This window comes from Dromiciops gliroides, chromosome 2 (assembly GCF_019393635.1).
Source record: "Dromiciops gliroides isolate mDroGli1 chromosome 2, mDroGli1.pri, whole genome shotgun sequence".
Classification (NCBI taxonomy): domain Eukaryota; kingdom Metazoa; phylum Chordata; class Mammalia; order Microbiotheria; family Microbiotheriidae; genus Dromiciops; species Dromiciops gliroides.
In genome coordinates this window covers 445,517,044-445,534,139 of record NC_057862.1, presented here as the reverse complement: position 1 = coordinate 445,534,139, position 17,096 = coordinate 445,517,044, and the positions used below count along the sequence as shown (strand labels likewise).

The 17,096-nt window shown below is 36.5% G+C and overlaps 1 protein-coding gene across 1 annotated transcript; it reads left to right on the top strand.

The window, feature by feature from the left end:
- The first annotated feature begins 217 nt into the window (after window positions 1–217).
- LOC122744215 (phosphate carrier protein, mitochondrial-like) lies at window positions 218–1,358 on the top strand. Its single transcript, XM_043989651.1, has one exon. It carries the CDS (start codon window positions 239–241, stop codon window positions 1,319–1,321), a length of 1,083 nt encoding a protein of 360 aa, XP_043845586.1. The 5' UTR covers window positions 218–238; the 3' UTR covers window positions 1,322–1,358.
- The last annotated feature ends 15,738 nt before the right edge of the window (window positions 1,359–17,096 follow it).

Here is a 17,096-nt window from a genome sequence, read left to right as displayed (position 1 = left end):
CTTAAGGAAGGGTGAAACTATCAATCCTAACTTTTAGTAGTAGGAGGCACAGTGGTATCAGCACCAGTTAATCAGAAATTAAGTGGGTGTTACTTCCTTAGAGCTGTGTTTTGTTAAGCAAGCAAAATGTAAAACTTCACATCTTTAGTGATTGATTAATGACCTTTTAAAGGACCCTACTGGTGAGCCGCAGCCTGCCGGAGCGGACGGACGGTTGTGTCTCCTCCATCTTAGGAGGATGTATTCGTCCGTGGCGCACCTGGCGCGCGCCAACCCCTTCCACGCGCCGCACCTGCAGCTCGTGCAGTATGAGGCCGACCCCAGCCCCGCGGGCTCCCCGGGCGCGCCCCGCCGCCTCCGCCCGCGCAGCCTGGCCGCCGCCGCCGTGGAAGAATACAGTTGTGAATATGGCTCCATGAAGTTTTATGCGCTCTGTGGCGTTGGTGGGGTCTTAAGTTGTGGCCTGACACACACTGCTGTTGTACCCCTCGACTTAGTGAAATGCAGGATGCAGGTGGACCCCCAGAAATACAAGGGCATCTTTAATGGATTCTCCGTCACACTTAGAGAAGATGGTGTTCGAGGTCTGGCCAAAGGATGGGCTCCAACATTCATTGGCTACTCAATGCAGGGACTATGCAAGTTTGGTTTTTATGAAGTCTTCAAAGTGTTGTATAGCAATATGCTTGGTGAGGAAAACACTTACCTCTGGCGTACGTCCTTGTATTTAGCTGCCTCAGCCAGTGCTGAATTCTTTGCTGATATTGCCCTGGCTCCTATGGAAGCTGCCAAGGTCAGAATTCAGACCCAGCCAGGCTATGCCAACACTCTGAGGGAGGCTGCTCCAAAAATGTTTAAAGAAGAGGGCCTCTTTGCATTCTACAAGGACGTTGCTCCTTTATGGATGAGACAGATCCCATACACCATGATGAAGTTTGCTTGCTTTGAGCGCACTGTCGAGGCCCTCTACAAGTTTGTTGTTCCGAAGCCCAGGAGTGAGTGCACAAAGGGAGAACAGCTGGTGGTAACGTTCATGGCAGGTTACATAGCCGGTGTCTTCTGTGCTATCGTGTCTCACCCCGCTGACTCCGTGGTGTCTGTGTTGAACAAGGAAAAGGGCAGCTCGGCTTCCCAAGTCCTCCAAAGGCTCGGATTCAGAGGTGTGTGGAAGGGTCTCTTTGCCCGTATCATCATGATTGGCACCCTGACGGCACTACAGTGGTTCATCTATGACTCCGTGAAAGTCTACTTCAGACTTCCCCGCCCTCCTCCACCTGAGATGCCAGAGTCTCTGAAGAAGAAGCTTGGGTTGACCCAGTAGATGAATCAAGACTAACTATGGACTGAATCTGCTTGCTGACCATGTGTTGAGCAAATATAAAAGAAATTTTTCTATATTTGACTGTGTGTAGATTGTCTATCCTGATTGTAAGTTATCAGTTTGTGCCCTCGCCTGATGCAAGGGTTTTAAAAATGTAACTTACAATAAAACCAACTATTCGTGAAAAAAAAAAGGACCCTACTAACAGGAACAATTGAAGAATGTGGGAGCAATTTAAAGAGCTTCTCCACTGCAGTTCACTTATCAAAATGACTTAGACAAGAATTCAACTGGATCATTGCCCCTTATGCTTTAACTACTGTCAAACCATATTCAGCAGACCCCAAGAAGACTATTTTTAGGCACATCAGCAAAATGCCACACTGAACTTTTAGCAGCAATTATAGACATAAAATATATTGGCCTTGTAGTGATTTAGGCTGAACTCTACAACAACCTCCTCCAGGCACCACTGATATCTCACCACTCACTAGTCTGTTTAGCTTTGAAGGGATTTCTGGTTACCTTACTGTTTTCCCGAAAAAAAAAAAGTCCATAATTTGAAAGGGTAAAAACTAAGCTAGCTAAAACCCCTCTGTACTTTCCTGTAATAGGCCTTTCTTGAAATACCACTTGCTAATGTATAATACTTAATTTAAGTAATAGAAATTAAAGCTAGAGAAATCAAGAGGATAGATTTACTGAAATTAAAAGAGCTTTGGTTTGGGAGCTAGAAACTTGGGTCTGAATATTGTCATTGAGGTTACTGCTCCTTCTCTTTCTAAGATTCCTTATCTCTAAAATAAGACATTGGAGTACATGATCTCTTATGTCCTTTCCAGGTAGAAATCTGATCTTAACATCCTTACTTGAGTATTTATCTTTTATTATATTCTAAGTATATAAAATCTGAGAAGTTCTGAGTTAAAAGGAACTCAGAAATCATCTAATTATATTTGCAGCTTATAAGGAATATTCTCTACCACATTCACTACAAATGATCATACAGTCTTTGTTGGAACAACTCTAGTGATGTGCAACTCAGTGCTTTTCAAGCAGGCAAGCTGTTTTCCTTTGGATTAACTAATTTTTCAGAAGTCTTGTTCTTGTTTTTATTCTTGTTTTCTTCTTTTTCTTCTTCAAAATTTGCTTTTCAATAATGTTTAACCTTTGATTTTTTGGGGAGGAAGGACTTTAAGTATTGACCTAATGAGGATCATAAATGATAGATTTATAGATTCAGAACTAGAAATAACCTTAGAAGCCATGAAATCTAACTACCTCATTTTACAAATCAAGAAACTGAATGACAAAGAGGATAAATAACTTGCAGAGTCACTGCTATTGTGTCTAAGGAATGATTTGAATGCAGATTTTTCTTTACTCAAAGTTCAGTATTCTATATGAAAAAAATACTCTAACTCATTATTGATTAGATAGATGCAAGTCAAAACAATTTTTGGGTACTACTTCATACCTATTGGATTGGATAATAGGATACCAGGGAAAAATGACAAATGTTGTAGGGGATATTGGAAAAATGATACATTCATGCATTGTTGATGGAGTTGTAAAGTCATTAAAATACTCTGTCAAACAACTTGGAACTATGCCAAAGGGCTATAAAACCATGCATATCTTTGACCTAGTAATACCACTACTAGGTCAGTATCCAAAAAGAAATAAAAATGTGTAAAGGACATATATGTACCAAAAAAAATGTTTATGCAGCTCTTTTCTTCTGGTGGCAAAGTATCAAAATTGAGGGGATGTCCATTAATTGGGGAATGGCTAGACAACTTGTGGTATATGATTATGATGGGCTATTGTTCTGTACGAATGATGAGTGGGATGCTTTCAGGAAAACCTGGAAAGACTTACATTAGCTGATGCAAAGTGAAATTACTGTGTACAAAGTAAAAGCAATGTTGGAAATATTCAGCTATGAATGAAGGCTATTTTCAGCATACAATGATCCAAGACCAACTCGGAAGGACTTATGATGAAAAATTCCATCCATTTTTCAGAAAAAATAACTGATGGTATCTGAATACAGATTGAAGCATTTTTTTTTTTGCTTATTTTTCTTGAGGGTTTTTTTTTTTTGTTTCCTTTCACAACTGACAATTATGGAAATGTTTTGCATGACTATACATGTATACCTTATATGAATTGTTTTCCTTCTTAAAGGGGGGATATGGGGAAGGAGGGAGGAAGAGAATATGGAACACAAAGTTTTTAAAATGGATGTTAAAATTGTTTTTTACATGTAATTGGGAAAATACAATATTTAAATTTAAAAAAGTTCAGTTCCCTAGATGCTGTACCATTCTCCCTCACTCTGATACTTGAAAGACAAATCTAGCATAGTGTATAGACTCCAATTACTGACCTCACTGGCTTCCTTTAATTCCCAACTAAAATCCTACCTTCTATTGGAAACCTTCTCCAATTCCTGTTAATTCCAGTGCCTTCCTTCTTTTAAATTATTCTTATTATCCCTATATATAGTTTTTTGAAGGCAGGGCTTGTTGTTTTCCTCTTTTTGTTTTGTGTATCCCCAGCACTTACCTAATGCCCTCATACATATGTCTAATGAATGTTTTTTTTTCCTAATAAATGTTAGCAATTCCTCTCAATTACATAGGTAACACAATATTATTGAGAAGAGTTCACAAATCTGCCAAAGGGATCCAAGCCACAAAAAAAAAAAATATGTATCCAGGGATTAGACTTTTTCTATCTGAGCCCATGTGGGCAGAATGAGGGAAAAGAAAAATGAGTAGAAATTACAAAGAGGGTAAGTTAAGACTTAAAACTCTTCTAACAATTACAGCTATCTAATAGTAGAATGGACTTTCATAGAAGCTAGAGGCTTCACTTAATTGGAATGCTTAAGTAAAGAGCAAACTAAACCAATCAATAAACATTTATTAAAAATACTATATGCCAGGTGTGTAGAGGGTCATGAATTTTTAAAATTAAATTCTTACCATCAAAAGGCTCATCTAAGTCTACTTCATATTAGATGTTAAAAAGATGGGTAAGATAAGTTCTAATACTCTTCATCTAGATATATCTACCACAGGATCATGATTTTGGTTTTATTTTTTGTCATTGTTGGTTGTGTTTTTGGAACCCTGTCACTGGTAACATTAAATAAACTATAACTCTCCTCAGTGCTTTAAATTGATGAGCCACAGGGGCAGCTAGGTGGCACAGTGGATAGGGCACCCCTGGAGTCAGGAGGACCTGAGTTCAAATCCAGCCTCAGACACTTAACACTTACTAGCTGTGTGACTCTAGGCAAGTCACTAACCCCAATTGCCTCACCAAAAAAAAAAGTGATGAGCCACTACACAAATTTCCATGTCTTCTCCTCACCCCCAACTCAAAGCATTTCCTAACGGTGACCATGGGAAGGTGGCCACATATTGTGGCAAGAAACTATGGCACAAATAATCATTTCTCATTTCAGCCCTAGAGGACTGGAAGGGGCTAAAATTTTAGCTATACTATCTAAAATCTAATGAGTGGTCACCAATAAATTAAAATGCTCTAGCAAGAGTACTTTAAGTGTTTAAGTATCATTAAAGAGCATTAGGATCAGAGAGAAAGGTAAAAATCTAACAATTTCTAAGAGACTCCATCATCTGACCTGCCATGGCAAGGTCAGGAACCCAAAAGAGGAAGAGCCCCTCTTCCAGTGTCTGCTTCCTACTTTGGTCCTCCTCTGGAAAGGGAGGCTTCTCAAGTTGATTGGCTGGTAGCTTTGATAGACAGCACTCATGAGCAAAATCACTCCTGGACACCAAGAAACTGACCACATGGCTTATCCCCAGATGCTTCTCCTCACAGCAGAGCTTTCCTACAGTAGCTCTCCAGCAGGTAGTGTCATTTAAATCGTTACAGAACCCATTTTATTCTAAGATAGCATAAAGCTATGCATACCTCAGTGTGGCTGCTTATAATATGAAAGGTCATATTTGCTATTGAGGCAGTTTTATGAACCAGAAAAGGCATGGGTCCAAGTTATACATCTTATTCTATGTCCTTATGTTAGAGGAAAACAACAGTTCCTGCCCTTCAAGAGCAGGAGGGAGAAACAAGATGTAAACAAACATCTACAAAGTGAAACTATTTATAGGATAAATAGGAAATATTTAAAAGAGGGAAGTTGGCCATTGTCTACTATGCTATGATGTCTAGATTAAAGCCTTAAATCAACTATCTGATTGGTTCCCAAAGAATGATAGTCTTCTTCATCAAGTCAAAAATTCACATATATGGGAATACTTCAATATTGGAAAAAATCCTGATATACATAGGGTTTTCATTTTTACTCTAGAAGTTTATCTCTCTTATTTAATTAATAATACTGGAAAAGTTTTTTTCTAGAAATGACAGAGAAAATCTATTCAATCAATCACCAAATTAGTAACCTACTATTTGTCAGGCAGTGTATTAAGTCTGGGGATACAAAAAGAGTCAAAAGATAGTCCCTGCCCTCAAAATCTAATAGGAGAAGCAACATGAATAACAAATATATACAAAAGCAATTTATATCAAGATAAACTAGGAAACTTAACAGAAAAAGGATACAGCAATTAAGCACATTTTGGGAAAGATTTCTGTAGAACATGAGATTTTAGGTCCATTTATGTCTTTTATTCCTGAATATAGCCCCCAAATACTAGTACCTTCCTCTGTAAGGTCACATTTCATCAATTCTATATGGATTTTTTTATAGCCTATTTATGTAACATGTTGTCTCTCCCACTCTACAGTAATCTTGAGGGCATGGACTTTGTTCTTTTTCTTTATATTCCTTATGTTTAGGCATTGCTTAGATAAAAAATAAGCACTTAATAAATGAAATTTGATAATGAATTGATTGAAGCTCAGATAATTTTTCCTAAAACAAGCAGATTTTAGATATCTATATTTCTTTAAAATATTATCCAATTAGTAAGTTAGAAGCCTTGGAATTATTAGTTGGCATTCAGAATAACATAGTATATCACTATTACATATATTCCTTGAAGATATAAAGGAAAAGTTGATGTATTTGGAGTCAGAGAACCCAGATTCAAATATCAGTTCTGGCCCACTTAATATTGCGTTTTACCTTGGGCACATTACTTAACTTCTTTGGGACTCCATCCCTTAATTTGTAAGATTGTTAGATATTAAACAAGATGATTTCTTTAAGATTTCTTATATCTCTAAAATGAGATCTAGCAACTCTAAAAGAGGGATCTGAAATTCTTTTTGTCATCAACCCCTTGGCAGTCTAGTAATGCCTATGGATCCCTTCTCAGAAGATTGCTTTTAACCACATAAAATAAACTACATACAATTACAAAGGAAAACAATTCATTAAAAATAATTGTCATCTATTTATCTATCATCTATCATCATTACCATCTATTTCATTAATATGTCAATAATTCTCATCCTAGTTCTGTATTCCCCTCTGATTAAATAAATCAGCAGATGGCAAACTATGGTCCAGAGGCTAAATCTGGACCAATGCCTGATTGGTACAGCCTGTGAGGCAAGAATAATTTTTTAACATATTTAAACTTTTATGAAAACAAATCTTAGCTCAAAGGCCATATATAAAAACATATGACAGGATTGATTTAACTAGCATGTCCTAGTTCACTAACTCCTGATTAGATGAAAACCTATCTATATCTCCTTTTTCTTTTGAAACTCTTGTCCATGTCCTCCCATAATTTCTCCAAAGTTCCCCATAACTATCTATAAATTTATGAGTAATAAGTTAATTACAAATTAATAACTAAGCAATGAATAATAAATGTGAATAGATAGCCATATATTCATAAATAGTAGAGGACTTCCCTATAAGTGTCTTGGTTATTGCATAGTTACCAATGGATCATAGAATGAGAAAGTGGCCATGTATTAGCCTTTACTCTTCCTACATGGCCAGGCCACATTCTTTCTGTTCATGTATCTTAATGATGATATCATTATGACACTTCTCATGTGCAAACCTTTGTGTGGTAGTAGTCTGAACCCTACTCATGAGCAACATACAATTTTACTTATTTAAAGAATATTATGCTCCATGACTTATAGCTATACAATGTCACAAAGAAAATATAAAAAGATTGGACTTTAGCTCAGAGAGAAATATATATTCATTTAAAGGACCTGAAACAATTTTCTCAAATGTAACCCAGTCTGCTCTCCTACTTTGTCAAATGAAGTTCCACACTGATTATCTATCTATAGTCTTCTCCAGATAAGTGTACTAATAGACCAGCTGCATCTGGTCTGGACAATTAGCATTCTCCATCTATTAAATTTATTTTCCATGAATGAATAGGCTGAATTCTGCTGAATGATATGCATCTTATGTAAGAGGTTCCACAGGTTTCCAGAGCTTGATAAATGTTAAAAAAATATTAAGCACTTACTATTTGAAAGGACTATACTAAGTGCTGTGTACACAAACAGAAAAATAAAATAGTCTCTATTTTCAAGGAGCTCACATTTTTAATGGGGGAGAACCATATATGAAAGGTTTTAGTCAGAAATCATATTCAAGTGGTTCCATGGTCCTTAGGAATTAGTGGCAAAGGAAATAGTAATGTCACTTTTCTGAATGTAATTACTAATTATTAAAACCTGTAAATTATTGACACTGAACTATAACAACAATTTGGTAGCAAGAACTTTTTTTTTAAAACTAAGTCTTCAGAAGCTATGGATGTAGCATCTGCAAGAACAGTTGCTAGGATTAATGCCCATAAGAGTGCTTCCCTTCTTTGATGGTTGGCAGGAATATCTTCAATAGTGGTCTAAGGAAAGGTGTTGGTTGTGGTGGTGATGGTTTGACTTGAACTGGACATATATTACCTCCTATATAGCCTTGTAGTTTAACTAAGTCCCATTGCTCATGCTATGAGTGGCAATTGTGTGACAGTTGGCATGGGTGGTTACTCACTTCTCCATAATAGTTCCTTCCTTAGATGAGTACCTATGAGATCTGAATTAGAAGCTGAACCAATGGGTGGAAGTGGGGGATGCCACTCCCATGTTCATTTGCACAATTGTTGGCAATTTTTTCAGCTATTGATGCTTGTGGTAATGAGGAAGGTAGGTCTATTCTCCATGGATAATTATCCCCTTAATATTTATTATAGTGATTAGACTTTAAGCACATCTAGAACCTGGGAAAGGGGCTTATTTGTATTTCCAAGGCTTTGAATGAGTAAATGGTTATGAAATCTACCTTTTCCTTTCTCATACATGCTTTCTTTTTGGGGGGAGGGGAGGGCGGGGTTTGATCATGGATTTTATTGAAAATGCCTTGTATTAGCATTACTATTGAAAAATTAAAGAAAAATACCTTAGAATTCTAAAGAAACACCCCAAATATTTTAATTATATGATGTCTAATTATAAACATAATTTAGAACAGTTTAATATCAATTTTCTCTTTCACATTATTTGTAAAACTACCATGTTGAAATTAGTTCCAGGGCAGCTAGGTGTGCAGTGGATAGAGCACTGGCCCTGGAGTCAGGAGGACCTGAGTTCAAATCCGGCCTCAGACACTTAACACTTACTAGCTGTGTGACCCTGGGCAAGTCATTTAACCCCAATGGCTCACCAAAAAAGAAAAGAAAAGAAAAGAAATTAATTCCAATGGTAAATGATGGCCTCCCCTAAATTATGTTTCAAAACAATGATTGTGAGTGGTGAAAACTAAAAACAGGTGTATTATTAACTAGTTAGTTGATTCCAACACAAATCCATTTGTGATTATATGCTTTGAAATTATAATTGTCCTCATTTATTTTATGTGTGACTCCATACGCTTATTTCTTTTTTTTAATTATAAAAGTATTTTATTATTTTCCAGTTACATGTAGACATTTTTTTTTCAACATCTTTGTTTTTATAAGATTTTTAGTTTCAAATTTTTCTCCCTCCCTCCCCTCCCTCACCCCTCCCCAAGACAGCAAGTAATCTGATATAGGTTACATATGTACAGTAACATTAAACATATTTCTACATTAGTCATGTTATAAGAGAAGAATCAGAGCAACAAGGAAAAACCTCAAAAAAGAAAAACTAACATCACCAAAACAAAAGAATGGTATGGTCGCAATCTGCTATCACTATTCCATAGTTCTTTTTTTTCTGGATTTGGAGAACATTTTCCATCATGAGGTCCTTTGGAACTATCTTGGACCATTGTATTGCTGAGAAGAATCAAGTCTATCATAGTGATTTTTATCAACACACAATGTTGTTGATACTGTGTACAATGTTCTCTTGGTTTTGCTCATCTCACTGTTGTAAAAAGTTTTTAACCATCAGTTAGTGAATATGGGAATGATGCCAGTTTTTAAAGAAACCACCCTTTCGGGGAGGAGAGACTAATGGCCGTGCATGGGCTATGCACACCAGTCTGGCTGCTATGCACTCCACTTCCAGGGTGCGAGCTTAAAAGGCAAGGAGAGAACAGAAGTGAGATCTCTTTTTGGCTCTCCTTGTTGCTGGCTGCGCTGCACACACAGAAGCTGAGGGAGGTTGGACTCAGCCCGGATCGCCATTAGCAGCACGTGCTTGACGTGGCTCTCCCCCCCAAAGGTGGCCTTGGGCTTTTTTGTGAGTTTTATACGGAATATAGACTAAGCTTAGATTAAGACTATTTGTTTTGTATTTCCTACTTTTCTATCCCTCTAATCACCATCGCCTTGTAATTTCCAAACAATAAAAGCTCAAACTAGAGAGCAGAGGATTCTTCCATTTTACTAGTCTGGGAGATAAATAAGTGGAAAAGTTAAAAAGAGAGGTTAGTACTCTAGTATCCAATTTTAAATCTCCCATCACTCAGTATCAGTTCATGTAAATCCAGTCTTCTCTGAAATCTGCCTGCTAATCATTTCTTATAGGATAATAAGAATTCCATTACATTCATATATCACAACTTGTTCAGCCATTCCCCAATTGATGGGCAGCCCTTCAATTTCCAAATCTTTTTCATACATTCATAAAGAATTTTTCTTAATGAATATACCCACTATTCTGATCAAGATTTTGTGTAAATGGCAAAGTAAATCTCTTGGTTGATAATTCTTGATATTTAGAGTGTAGAGCCAAGGGGGTAGTGTACATGCAGCAACTCAGATGACTTCTCCCATCATTCTCTTCCAAACAATATTTTTTAAAATTTATTTGGAATTGCCCCATCTTACATGTAAAAACAAATTGTAACATTGATTATTAAAACTTTATGTTTTCAAATTCTCTCCCTTTGTCCCTATCCCTCATTTAGAACTCAAGCAATTCAATTTAAGTTATACATGTGCAGTCATGTAAACCCAGCAGACAAAAAATTAGATAAAGGAACAATGACAACAACAAACATACATCCATCTGTATTCAGATACTATCAGTTCTTTCTCCATAAAAGAATTTCATTTTTCATAAGTAATTCAGAGTAATCTTGGATGACTGCACTGCTGAAATTAATTAATTCACAGCAGATCATCTTACAATATACAGTAAATTTCCCTTTCCATCAGCTCATGTAAGTCTCTCCAGGTTTTTTGATAGCATACTGCTCATCTTTTATTATTTTTTTATAGTAAAATACATTTATATAGAACTTTAAAGGGAGATTTCCTTAGAGAACAACCATGGGATTGGTTATTACAACAACAATAATAGCTAACATTTATACCATACCTTATACCTGACACAAGAATTTTCTTCACAATAGCCCAGAAAAGTATCATCATCACTATACGCCTCATCTTCATCTTACATTGCTCTTGACTGTTTCAACATTTTCCCACAATTACTATTACTGTGTTTCCCTCCATCCTATTCTCTCCCCATGATATTTACTCTATTTCCTACCTTTTACCTTTCCCTCCTCAAAACTGTTTTGCTTCTGAATGCCCCTCCCTCAATCTGCCTTCCCTTCCTTCACTCCTCTCCCCCTTATCCCCTTCCACTTCACTTCCCCACAAGGCAAGATATATTACTGCACCCCTTTGGGTTTTGTTTATGTAATTCCCTCTTTGAGTCAATTCTGATGAGAGTAAGGTTCATTCACTTCCCTTCCCCCCCCCCATCTTACCATACACTCCATAAGCTTTTTCTTGCTTCTTTTCTGTGAGATACTTGACTCCATTCCAATTCTACCTTTCCCTTTCTCCAGTTTAATCCCCTCACCCCTTAATTTTATTTTAAAGATATCACCAGGGGCTGCTAGGTGACACACTGGAAAAAGTACCCACCCTGGAACTAAAAGGACAAATCTGGCCTCAGACCCAAGACACTTACCAGCTGCTGACGCTGGGCATGCCAACCCCACCCCAAAGGCCCTTTTTTGTGCTCTCTCAGGGTCTTGTATTTTTTTTTTACATATAAGTTATTTTATTTTTTTCCGTTACATGTAAAGATAGTTCTCAACTTTTGTTTATACAAGCTTACAATTCAGATTTTTCTCCCTCCCTGCCCTCCCTCCCCCCTCCCATAGACAGCAGGTAATCTGATTATAGGTTATATCTATATCTATATATATCTCTATACATATATATATATATCTATATACACACATATATATACACATAATAACATTAATCCTATTTCTGCATTAATCCTGTACAGAGAAAAAATCAGCGCAGTGAGCAGAACCTCAAAAGAGAAAAAAAAAAAACACAACAGCACCCAAACAAAAGACATAGATGGTTCAATCAGCATCTATACTCCGCAGTTCTTTTTTTTTTTTTCCTTGGATTGGAGATCCTCTTATATCATGAGTTCCCTGGAACTCTTCTGTACCATTGCGCTGGTGAGAAGAATAAGTCCATCACAGTAGGTCAACACTCAATGTTGATGATACTGTGTACAAGTTCTTCTGGTTCTGCCTCCATCTAACTCATCATCAGCTCACGTAAGACCCTCCAGGTTCTCTGAATCCTCCTGCTCATCATTTTCTTACAGCACAATAGTATTCCATTGTATTCATATACCACAACTTGTCCAGCCATTCCCCAATAGATGGGCATCCCCTCAACTTCCAATTCCTTGCCACCACATAAAGAGCAGCTATAAATATTTTTGTACATGTGGGTCCCTTTTCCCCCTTCCATGATTTCTTTGGGGAAAAAGCCCTAAAAGTGGAATTGCTGGGTCAAAGGGTGTGGACAGCTTTTATTGCCCTTTTGGGCATAATTCCAAATTGCTCTCCAGAATGGTTGGATCAGTTCACAGCTCCACCAACAATGCATTAGTGTTCCAATTTTCCCACAGCTCTCCCAACATTTATTATCTTCCTTTTTTTGTCATTTTAGCCAATCTGATAGGTGTCGGATGGTAGCTAAGAGTTGTTTTAATTTGCCATCTCTCTAATCATTAGAGATTTAGAGCATTTTTTTCATATGGGAATAGATAGCTTTGGTTTTCTTCATCAGAAAACGGCCTGTTCATATCCTTTTGACATTGTCTCTCAATTGGGGAATGACTTGGATTCTTATAAATTTGATTTAATTCCCTATATATTTTAGAGATGAGGCCCTTTATCAGAAGTACTGGCCTCAAAATGTTTCCCAGCTTTCTGCCTCCCTTCTAATTTTGGATGTCATTGCTTCTGTTTGTACAAAATTTTTTTTTAATTTAATATAATCAAAATCATCCATTTTGCATTTTATACTATACTCTATCTCTTTTTTGGTCAAAAACTGTTTTCCTTTTCCAAAGATCTGATAGGTAGACAATTCCTTTCTCTCCTAATTTACCTATGGTATCACCTCTTATGTCTAAATCGTGTATCCATTTTTGACCTTATTTTAGTATAAGGTGTAAGATGGTTTTGGTCTATGTCCTAATTTCTGCCATACTATCTTCCAGTTTTCCCTGCAGTTTTTGTCAAATACTGAGTTCTATCCCAGAAGCTGGCAGTTCTTTGGGTTTATCAAACACTATATACTAGTGTCATTTACTACTGCATTTCCTGTGCCTAGTCTATTCCATTGATCTACCACTCTATCTTTAGCCAGTACCAGATAGTTTTGATGACTGCCGCTTTATAGTAAAGCTCCATGTTTGGTACCGCTTAACCCACCCTTCCTGTGAATTTTTTTTTCATTATTTCCCTGGATATTCTTGATTTTTTGTTTTTCCAGATGAATTTTTGTTATTATTTTTTCTAGCTCCTATAAAATAATTTTTAGGTAGTCTAGATTGGTATGGCGCTGAATAAGTAAATTAATTTAGGCAGTATTGTCATTGTCTACTATACTAGCTGTGCCTATCATGAGCAATTGATATCTTTCCAATTATTTAGATCTGATTTGATTTGTGTGAAGAGTGTTTGGTAGTTGTGTCATAGAGTTCCTGGGTTTGTCTTGGCAAGTAGACTCCCAAAGTATTTTTATATTATCTACCATTACTTTAAATGGAATTTCTCTTCTATCTCTTGCTGCTGGGACTTTGTTGGTCATGTATAGAAATGCTGATGATTTTATGTCGATTTTATTTTATATCCCTGCTACTTTTGCTAAAGTTCTTAATCGTTTCAAGTAATTTTTGACGTTGATTTCTCTGGATGCTTTAAGTATACCATCATATCATCTGCAAAGAGTGATAGTTTTGTTTCCTCCTGGTCTATTCTAATTCCTTTAATTCCTTTCTCTTCTCTGATGCTAAAGCTAACATTTCTAGGACAATATTGAATAATAGGGGTGATAATGGACATCCCTGTTTCACCCCTGATCTTATTGGGGAAGGCCTCTAATTATCTCCATTGCATATAATACTTGCTGATGGCTTTAGGTAGATACTGTTTATTATTCTAAGGAAAGCTCCACCCTATTCCTAAACTCTCTAGTGTTTTATTAGGAATGGGTGTTGTACTTTGTCAAAAGCTTTCTCTGCATCTATTGAGATAATCATATGATTTTGTTGGTTTTCTTATTGATGTGGTTGATTGATGTTAATAGTTTTTCCTAATGTTGAACCAGCCCTGCACTTCCTGGTATAAATCCCACCTGGTCATAGTGTATTATCCTGGTGTATCACTTGCTGTAATCTCCTTGCTAATATCTTATTTAAGATTTTAGCATCAATATTAATTAGGGAAATGGTCTATAGTTTTCTTTCTCTGTTTTTGCTTTGCCTGGTTTTGGTATCACCATCACATTTGTGTCATAAAACAATTTGTAGAAATCCTTCTTCACCTATTTTTCAAATAATTTGTATACTATTGGAATTAATTGTTCTTAAAATGTTTGGTAAATTCACTTGTATACCCATCTGGCCCTGGGGATTTTTCCCTTAGGGAGTTCATTAATGCTTGTTCAATTTCTCTTACTAATATGGGTTTATTTAAGGATTTTATTTCTTCTTCCGTTAACCTGGGCAGTTTGTATTTTTGTAAATATTTATCCATTTCATTTTAGATTGTCAGATTTATTGCATACAGTTGGGCAAAATAATTCCTAATTATTGACTTAATTTAACTTCATTGGTGGTAACATCACCCTTTTTCATTTTTGATACTGGTAATTTGGTTTTTCTTCTTTCTTTTTTTTTATCAGATTAACCAATATTTTATCTATTTTTATTGTTTTTTTCATAAAACCAACTCTTAGTTTTATTGATTAATTCTATAGTTTTTTTGCTTCAATCTTGTTAATTTCTCCTTAATTTTCAGGATCTCTAATTTAGTGTCTAATGGGGATTTCTAATTTGTTCTTTTTCTAGCTTTTTAAGTGCATGCCCAATTCATAATCTCCTCTTTCTCTTTTTTATTCATGTAAGCATTTAGAGCTATAAATTTTCCCCTAAGCACTGCTTTGGCTGCATCCATAGATTTTGGTATGTTGTCTCATTATTGTCATTTTTCTTGGATATAGCTATTGATTGTTTCTATGATTTTGTTGTTTGGCCCATTCATTCCTAGAATGAATTATTTAGTTTCCATTGATTTTCATTCTACTTTTCCCTGGCTCTTCTTACATGTAATTTTTATTGCATCATGATCTCTGAGAAGGATGCATTTACTATTTCTGCTTTTTCTACATTTTGACTATGATGTTTTTGTGCCCTAATACATGGTCAGTTTTGAAAACATGCCATATGTACTGCTGAGAAAAAGGTATATTCTTTCTATCCCCATTCAATTTTCTCCAGACATCTATCATGTCTAACTAGGGTCTTGTATTTTAAAGTCGATTTTTTCTATCAGTTCAGTTATTTTCTTCACAAATGCCTGAAAGTCCTCTTTTTTATTGAAGTCCCATTTTTTACTCTTGAAAAATATACTCAGTTTTGCTGTGTAGTAATCTCAATTGTAATACTAATCCTTTGCCATCCAGAACTATCATATTCCATGCCTTCTGATCATTTTTATGTGCAATCTGCTAGATCCCTGACTGGAGCTTAACAGTATTTTAATTATTTCTTTCTGGCTGCTTGCAATATTTCCTCCTGACCTGAAAGCTCTGGAATGTGGCTAAATATTCCTGGAACTTTTCATTTTGGGATCTCTTTCAGGAGGTGATTGGTGGATTATTTCAATGTCTATTTTACCTTCTGCTTCTAGAATATAAGGGCAATTTTCCCTGATATCTTGGAAAATGTGTCTAAGCTCTTTTTTTGATCGTGGTTTTCAAGTAGTTCAATATTTTTCACATTATGTCTCCTAGATCTATTTTCCAGGTCAGCTGTGTTTTCCAAGGAGATATTTCACATTTCCCTCTATTTTTTTTAAAATTCATTTGGATTTACTTTATTGTGCCTTGATTTCATATAAAGTCATTAGCTTCCATTTGTTCAATCTAATTCTTAAGCAATTATTTTTCTTCAGAGAGCTTTTTCATTGGCTTCTTCAAGCTGTTGAGTTTTTTTTTTTTTCATGACTTTCCTGCATCGCTCTCATTTCTCTTTCCATTTTTCTCTACCTCTCTTATTGTTCCCTCTATCTCTCTTGCTTTATCTTCAAAGTCCTTTTTGAGCACTTCTATGGCCTGAGACCAATTCATATTTTTCTTGGAAGCTTTGGATGTAGGAGCTTTGACTTTGTTATCTAGTTTTAAGGGTGCATTTTGATCTTCCTTGTCACCAAAGAAACTTTCTATGCTCCATATGGTCTGTTCATTTTGCTAGCCTATTTCTTCATTTTTAACTCCTTTAAAGTGGGGCACTGCTTCCAGGATGTACTGTCCCAAGCTTCAAGGGGTCCCACATGGTTCCATTTAAGGAGAAGCATGTTCTACATTCACCTGGCCTGTGCTCTGGTTTGTGAACAACCCCAGGCCTACTTGCTCTTTAACCAGGAAACAAAAATATATTTTGCTGTGGTTGCAAGCTATGGATGAGCCTGCACCCCTCCCCCACCTGGACTTGCCACTCCAGACTGCTTCCTGGTTCCAGCATGAGCAAAAAACCGAGTTCTGCCTCAGCACCAACAGAGACCCCTGTAATCTCCCCATGGCCAGTCATTCAGTCCTCTCACCAGATTGTGAGCTTTCAGTTCAGTAGAAGCTGCTACTGTAGCCGCTTCCAAGGTTCTAGGCAGTCTCTTTCTCTATTGTAGCCTGCTGGACTGGATCTATATTGATGTTGACATGGGGCTGGGTGTTGTTCTCACCTGGTACAACAGATATTTCCCACTGACTTTCTAACCTGTTTTTGGCTGGAAAATGATCTCAACCCATCCTTTTATGGTTTTTAATGCCCCAGGAATTTTCTTATGCCTTATTTGGAGGTTTTTGGT

Coding starts and splice junctions, on each gene's coding strand:
- LOC122744215 (XM_043989651.1), top strand. CDS start 239: ATGTATTCGTCCGTGGCGCACCTGGCGCGCGCCAACCCCTTCCACGCG.